The 8082-nt window shown below is 49.0% G+C and overlaps 3 protein-coding genes across 3 annotated transcripts; 1 reads left to right on the forward strand and 2 right to left on the reverse strand.

Moving 5' to 3' along the window:
• Positions 1 to 145: 145 nt before the first annotated feature.
• Positions 146 to 1181, reverse strand: T310_4396 (uncharacterized protein; the record flags this gene model as incomplete). Its single annotated transcript, XM_013472767.1, has 2 exons — positions 146 to 502; positions 675 to 1181. 2 exons carry the CDS (start codon positions 1179 to 1181, stop codon positions 146 to 148), a joined length of 864 nt encoding a protein of 287 aa, XP_013328221.1.
• Positions 1182 to 3945: 2764 nt separating this feature from the next.
• On the forward strand, positions 3946 to 6251 carry T310_4397 (Uncharacterized protein; the record flags this gene model as incomplete). The annotated part of the gene is made up of 5 exons (XM_013472768.1): positions 3946 to 4342; positions 4405 to 5408; positions 5469 to 5687; positions 5895 to 6038; positions 6123 to 6251. 5 exons carry the CDS (start codon positions 3946 to 3948, stop codon positions 6249 to 6251), a joined length of 1893 nt encoding a protein of 630 aa, XP_013328222.1.
• An 835-nt stretch (positions 6252 to 7086) lies between these two features.
• T310_4398 (uncharacterized protein) lies at positions 7087 to 8082 on the reverse strand (the record flags this gene model as incomplete). The annotated part of the gene is made up of 1 exon (XM_013472769.1): positions 7087 to 8082. A coding segment is annotated over one exon (996 nt), but the record flags the coding sequence as incomplete, so codon positions are not given.

The raw sequence follows: 8082 nt of genomic DNA on the forward strand, positions 1-8082 counted from the left end.
GTCTTGATTGGATGGCAATGAATTACGCTTTTCGATTGGCAAAGAGATTTCTTCTAACATAGCAGTTGAGAGCCTCCCATCCTTCAAATGGGGAGGAATGGATCGTGGAGGCAGTTTTCTGCCAGATTTTGAGCTTGTTCGACATCTAGCGTCGACGCCACACCGAGACCCGATCTTGAACCACACCGTTTTCGTCCTTACCTACCTCATGCGTGCGCTCTGGCTGCCAGTGCGCTACCCGCTCCAGGCCAATATCGCTCGCCGGGCGCAAAGGGTTCGAAATGACATTTCCTTTGGTGTCGTATGGGATGTCCTCGCCAGGGTAACTCAGATGTTCCATGTACGCAGTCGATGGTGCTGCATATGGCGGGCCTCCGGCCAGAGGGTCTTTCGTGGTTGGGAACTCAAGGCAGATCAGGTTGCCGATAGGCGAAGGAGAGAGGAGTTGGGTTTGACGAAGAGCCCATTTTGAACGCAGGGATGGTTGCAGTGCGCAGAAGAACTGTATAGCCCAGCAAAAACAGTGTCAGTAATAGATCCTTTCCAATTTTCGGGTGGTCTGAAAGACCATCAAGGATAACAATTGAAAAAAAAAGCCATAGCGTAAAATAGGTAACTTTTGCAATATCGGGAAGAAGGCAAAGAGAAAAAAATGACAGGAAAAAGGGACGTACCGTGTAATCATAAATCAAGTCGAAGCTATTCCGCTGCAGACCGAGCTTTTCCAGCCAGTCGTCCTTGAAAAAGTCGCCCTGCACGAACGTCACCTTGCCGCGTCCGACTGCGGGGTCCCGGACAGGGTACTTGTCAGCCGCGTTCCTGGCCTCCTCCTGCTTGCAAAACTCGATAGCCTCATGGCTGAGGTCGAGACCGTATGCGTCGTAACCGAAGCTGGCGAGGAGGAAGACGTCATAACCACTGCCGCAACCAGGGACCAGGGCCCTCTTTCTCCTTGTCTGGCCGTCCTGTTCCAGAAGAGGGCCCCCAATGAACGCTCTTTTCTGGACGAGCGTATCTTCCAGGGCGGGGTTGGGACATCCTCGATCCCAGGGGAGCGGCTCGTCGCCTTTATTCTTCCATAGGGTCGCCCAGCCTTCTACGTATTTGTCGCCTGGGTACCGGGACATGTGCTCCTGCAGGAAGCTGCGGTTGTTGTCTGTTTGCTGTGCAGCTGCCGCCATCGCGGATGATGATGTCCTGAGGCTCCTGCAGATCGCGTTCCTTCTGGCAGCGAATGATGCAACTCCAGATGACTTCAATGGGTTTAGTAGATGCGGTTTAGCCAAGGATCCCGCGTGGTATCGCGCGATGCAAGCGAAGGACTTGATTAGTGTGGACTGTCGAGCAAAGGACCGTCTGTTGATCTCGTCTGCGCGACGCTCGAAGAAAAGGAGACGAGCTCGAACCACCTGGTAGGCTGTGCACATGTGGCGAAAGCAAAGGAACATGAAGGAAAAACTCGCGCACGCCGTAGATGTTCCCGGTTCGATCTACTTCAACTTCCGAATCTGTATGCGCCCCACTTCTGTCATTCCCGGGCACAGCGGGATCTCCGTTTCTAAACTCGTTGAGGCAATACGGATGGTGGAATTGACCAGGCACAGAGCACAGAATAATACGTGTAGAGTGCTCTGTAGATGGCTCTGTATTCTGTTATCTGCTGCAACCTCGTAAATGCGACTGACCATGCGTGCTGGAAACGACGGCTCCATCTGCATTGTAGATCACCACTGTTTATCGTCCACTAGGCAGGGACATTCTCGCCACTACGGAGTAGTCAGTAATTCCGTGCTCCGTATTTTGTTTGAGAGCAAAGCTCATGGACAGCAGTTTCGAGAAGGTGAAACAACGTGGGGCCGCCGATGTAACAACATAGCGCGGATGCGCCCGCAGACCTATATCGGGTACGGTATATGCACCGTGCGAGGGTGAGATCCCAACACCACAAAGGGCAAATCATCACTCCAGAAGAGCAATGGATGAATGCCAAGCGCAATTAAACTGTTGATAAGAGGCGATGCAGCGGAGGACTCGTTTACAAAAAAAAAAGTTAGGTGGGAACACGCAGGCCAGGTTACAAGGTATCTACATAGTATGTCGATCTTCGACTGAAGCAACACGCAAAGGCCAGAGAGCGATCAGTGATCTTCAAGAAAGGGTCTGTGCGATAGCCAATTTTCATCATCTTCAAGGACAAAGCTGAAACTGTTGCAGTAAGCTTCTATGTTTTCTTGGCTTTGAGGATGGCGATCCATGATTGTGTAGATAAAGTCTGGAGTAAACCTTTCCTTCCAACAATTTATGCATGGTGATTGGCATGTAGTCGTCTCCAGCACGTTTGTACTAGGTACCTCTCATGCAAACTCAATGTGAGCGTCATTCGTGGTTGAGTCTGCATCGCCCACGCTAGATAACCTCGCCACAGATGCACATGGTCGGTGAAAATATATATATATATATACATATAAGAAAAAGAAACCAGTCTCATGAGCTGCATTATCGGAGATAAAAGAAGTCTGACACAACCATTCCAAATCAATAATATCAGCCTGTCAGACAGGTAGAATTTGCATCCACTCGTAAAAATTAATTACTGTCGATATTATTATTCCCTCATTTGTTTTTTGAGGGGACATTGGAACTGGCTGGTTTACCGGATTCGGCAAGGTTGACGTTGTAACTATTAGCGACGATGGCTCAAGATATTGAATGAACTGCATTGCTGACAAGAATTATTCGTAAACACCATGAAAACATTTCGCCAGAATCACTATAATTAATTGGATTGTAGTGACCTAGTTCTCCATTACCCCGGTTTACGTCAATGCCCGGGAAAGATGTCCACGTGCAACCTGGAGATCCGCGCTTAGTTGAGCGGATTACTCCGTACTTGTCGCAAAGGCCAATCACTTCCTGGCATTCTGCTGATCTCATCCAGACACTCATAATATTATTAATCTTGACAGGAAGAAAGCACACGGAGGATTAGAGATGATGGCGCGACGGTTAGTCTGGCGGAATCGGAAATCACGGCACGGCGACGGCCGAGCGTGACTGGCTAGGCATTGACCCGCCCGATGCCACCGCGAACAACCCCCGGCGGTCTGGAGAACGGATGCGACCATCACGGACGGCAGTATTCTCGCGACCCGATTCTGATCAGGGCTCTGATCCAGGCCCCGCTCTTATCACGCCTCCTGGCTCGCTGGATAGCAATGCGAGGACGGCACGAGGATCGAGAGGCGGCCAGATACAGGTGCTGCCGATACAACGGTATTCTCCACAAGGATGCAGAGCCAGACGGAAGAATCGTGCCGGCCTCGGGCTCGGGCCCCGATCTCTGGAAGCTTGGAGCAGGCTCGAGCTTCAGCCATGGCCCGGGAGGGGTAGTCGGTAATGGGAGCCATGCTGTTGCGCCCAATGTGGATAATTCGCGCCTGTTTTAGTCGCGACGATGGCAAGCTATACTATTATGGCCCGCGCCTGCCTCTTACGGAGCTGTTTCTAGTAGCATTCAAAACGTCCAGTTCTCCACCACGCCCGTCTTTTTTTCTCTTCTCTTCCTGTCACGACCGTCTGATTGCCTGGACGGCGCTTTGTATACCTATCTTTTTTTTTTTTGGTTGCCTCTGCAGTGTTTATCTCCTCTTCGTTCTGGCTTATACGTTCCCTGCATGTCGCACTGGTATATACCGCGCTACCAACCGTCGCTGTACTGCACCTCTTTTGCAGGCTGCTTGCTATTGCTACCGGCTCATGTGACTCAATAGAGATATTCGCTTCTCAGTCTCAGTGTTCTCTTCATCCAGGAATATTAGGAGGGTTATTCCGCAAGAAAGCAGATTTCATTGTCGTTCAGCCGTTGCCGCTTCCCGAGGCATTGTTACGGCCACTTCTTCATTGAAATAACTTGACTTCCCTCTCCGGCAGGGCCGTCAGTGAGAGATGCAGACCGAAGTTTTTGACGAAGAAAAGGCCACTGGGTCGGACGAGTCTCCCCAAAGAACAACCGCAGAGGATGATTCCGAATCAGCCTCTCAATCAAAGGATGAACCTACTGCCAATGGAGAAGACAGCCATCCCATCTCTCCAAACCCTAGTCTCCCCGCCGTTACCGAGGATAAAAGTATCGAGGATGCCGCTGCTGTTCAGCGTGTCTCAACGGAGCTTGGGCCCCCAGTGCCCGTGCCTCGACGAAAGCGTCGAGGGTTGTTTGGCCAATTCACTCTGATCGCAGAAGTGGAGAACCCAAAGACGTACAGCCGAAAGATTAAGTGGTTTCTCACTTTTGTAGTCGCTATGGCCGCTGTGGCAGCTCCTATGGGTAGCGCCATCTTCTTCCGTAAGTCAGCTTCCTGCCCATATGCGTCAATGAAACACTGGCTTATGAAGAATTACTGCCAGCATCACTATCGCAAGTGGCACGCGATTTGAATGCTACCCCAACTGTTACGAATCTGTCTGTCGCCCTGTACATGCTCAGTATGTCCATATTTCCCCTCTGGTGGTCCTCTTTCAGCGAAACGCTAGGCCGGCGGACAATTTACCTCGTGTCTTTTGTTCTCTTCTCGGTATTCAATGTCCTGTGCGCGATTTCAAGTTCGATAGCCATGCTTGTCGTAATGCGGATGTTGAGTGGCGGGGCTTCTGCATCGGTCCAAGCTGTGGGTGCAGGGACGATTGCAGATCTTTGGGACGTCCGTGAACGGGGGAGGGCCATGGGTATCTTCTACTTGGGACCTCTCTGTGGCCCCCTATTTGCTCCCATCATTGGTGGTGCGCTGGCCAACCGATGGGGCTGGAGGAGTACGTTGTGGTTTATGGTGGTATTTGGCGGTCTTACCGTCTTGTTCATCTTCCTGGCCCTTCCAGAGACCCTAGCGGCCCGGAAAAAGCCTCTGGTGGAAGCTGAACAAGCAGCAACACCCCTGGACCGTACCTCAAGTCGGGTCTCTTCCCAGATGATTCGCAATACTGCCAAGTGGTTAAAGTTCCTGCGAATAGCCTTTCTGGATCCGTTGAAAATCATTCTGTACCTGCGGTATCCACCTGTCTTAGTGACAGTCTACTATGCAAGCATCACCTTTGGCTGCTTATATGTGCTGAATGTCAGCATTCAAGAGAGCTTTGGGGCCCCGCCTTACAACTTTTCCACACTTCTCGTTGGCTTGTTATACATCCCGAACTCATTGGGATATGTGATTACCAGTTTCTTTGGCGGCCGTTGGATGGATAGGATCATGCATCGGGAAGCCAAGAAGGCCAACAGATATGACGACAAGGGAAAGTTGATTTATCGGCCCGAAGACCGTATGCGCGAGAATGCCTTTCTTGGGGCAATACTCTATCCAGCGGCATTATTATGGTATGGCTGGGCCGTGCAAAAAGGTGTCTATTGGTTCGTTCCGGTATGTTACACCTTTTTCCACCTTTCCACCCGAGGGATCTGAACCTAACACGGAAAACAGATAGTCGCAAACTTCTTCTTTGGCATTGGATCGATGCTTATTTTCGGCATGGCAACAACCATGTTGACCGAGTTCATGCCTAAGAAGTCATCCGCTGGTGTGGCGCTCAATAACTTCGTGCGTAACATCTTCTCTTGCGTTGGCGCTGTCGTTGCTTCTCCGATCATCCATGCGATAGGCAATGGATGGCTCTTTACGATTCTTGGATTGCTCGGATTCGTGAGCGGGTCGGTTATCTTAATCATGCGGAAGATGGGCCCTCGGTGGAGGGAGTTGATGGACCGCTCGAAGTGACTTTCGTTGTATCATATTATTATGCACGTATATAGTACGCTTGCATCCTTGGTCACACGCAGACATGTGGGGAACATCGGTCTGCATTATGCTTGCTTTTCTTTAGGGCATGGGTTATGAACTTGGAAATAGAGGATGTGGCCTTTTTTTTTCCTCGTCGTTTCTGCAGAAGTCAATGGTCATGATTCGGGTCCGGCACCTGGTGATGTGACGATTTTGGGAATAAGAAACATGACGATGACGACTTCTATTGATTATGACTGTTATCGTTATTCAGTGTGTTGCAGAGTTTGCATTGTTCAGTCAGAAATACCACGCATTTCAAACAAGTCAGTCAAGGAAAGCAAAAAACAAATGTAGCCTAAAGAATCGATCGTACTTGCTTCTGACTTGCTGAGTCCTTCGCGAATGGAAGAGTTTACATGTAGTTGCTGCTGTCGTGGCAGACATAGGGAGCGTCCACAACAGCAGCAGCAACGTCGTGAATAAAATCAATCAATCACGTGGATCATCCACAACCCTATCAGTTGCCAACGCTGTATGAACAGTACATCGTGCAATTAATCGATTTAATTCTTCATTAACTACATCACTGGAGAAAAAAAAACAGGAAGCAAAAAAGAACAAAAAATCGGATATTACCGAACTTAACTAGTAACCCTGATTCCTTTCTACATTAGGTAAGCAGGTTAGGTGGGTAGATTGTATCGATATCATACTTGTTTTTTCCCCTAATTTCTTCTTCTTTTTTTTCCAAGAGTAAGTAACATGGAGCAAGTATTTGACTGGAATTTTAGATTTAAAATGAATTAATTAATTAGTGAATTAATGATTGATTGACAAGAGGATCATGGAAGTTGGAACAAAGTACGTAGATTAGAAAGATGTGTATAATAAGTCGAAAAGCAACTCAAAAAATAGTAACAGCAAAAAATACAACAACCGAAAAAAAAAAAAGAAAAGAAAACAAAGAAACAAAGAACTTGACAAAACTCGAAATTGACAAGACAAATGAGAAGAATACAAAGAGTTATCGCTGAGGCAAAAAAAAAGCAATTCTTCATCTCCCATACATTAAATAAAATAAAAGACATGCCATTGTCATTTCGTACATACATCTCTCGTCATCTCTCGTCGATTCATACATAACTGTCCCGTGTTCCTTGGAAATTATTGGAAGTCCCTGTACCTGTTCCGGTAGTAGTAAGTTTATGGCAGTACAGTATATCCGTTTCGTTTCCAGATGAACCACAGGCCGAAATGTATTGAAACAGGAAAAGAAAAAAAAAAGCCGAAAAACAACACAAACAAGAAGTGTAGTCACCTAGTGAACAGGAATGGCGGCCTTGAGAAATGCCTTAAAACGAGACTGCGGAGGTGGCGCTTCTTCCTCCTGTTTCCGCCTGTGGTGACGTGGCCGAGTCTCCGCAGCGCTCTCATCATAGCTGTCCCTCGCTCTTCGTCTCTCATCGTCGTGTCTTCTCCGATCTCTTCGTTGTTCTCGTCCAAAACTCTCTTCTCGTTCATATGCCGACCGGCTAGAGTCTCTTTCTTCGCGAGAATGACGACTATGATGGGAATGCGAATGCGAGTGACTCGTGGAAGACCGCTTTGGTTTCTCGGGGGTATTTACCCGAATAAATGGGCCATTCGCGTCGGATTCCCCCGTGGTCATATACTTGACCAGATTTCGATGCCAGCTAGTAAGGTCTGAAGATGGTTTCGGGGAAGAATCTCGCCTTCTCCTTCGGTCGTGGCTCGAGGAATACTCCGAAGACTGACGTCTTGATTTCTCATCAGAGATCACATCTCGCCTCCGAGAATGCTTTGCTTTCTCGGTTGAACGTCTCTCTCTAGACGCTTCCTCGTCTCTCCTTTGCTGCTCCAGCTTACTTCGTTCCAGCTTGAGCTTGGCCTCTCGTCGTTGCTTTGCTTCCTGTTGTCGTCGGGCCTCTTCAAGGGCCATAGCCCACCGATTCTTGAACAGTCCTCGTTCGTTCTTGGGACGCTCCAAATAGCCATGATGGCTCTCCGATGAGCTCTTCGAGAGGCGCCGCTCACGTGTCCAACCAGAAGTACGTCGCCTTCTTCTTCGCGAACTCTCAGGTAAGGTTGTCTGGTTTTCTGAACTATCCTGAATCGAATCAACAACAGCACTGTCGCCGGTGGCCTCCGTCGCTGGAACTTCTTCTGGAGTTTCCTCGGCTGGTGCAGCTTCAGCCGGGACGTCCTCAGCTGCAGTTTCAGCAGGCACTTCTTCAGCAGGGGCTTCAGCAGCCTCTTCCGGTGGAGCTTCCAAAGCAGGGGCTTCCTTGACAAG

Source organism: Rasamsonia emersonii, assembly GCF_000968595.1.
Source record: "Rasamsonia emersonii CBS 393.64 chromosome Unknown ctg1118621760111, whole genome shotgun sequence".
In the NCBI taxonomy this organism is placed as follows: domain Eukaryota; kingdom Fungi; phylum Ascomycota; class Eurotiomycetes; order Eurotiales; family Trichocomaceae; genus Rasamsonia; species Rasamsonia emersonii.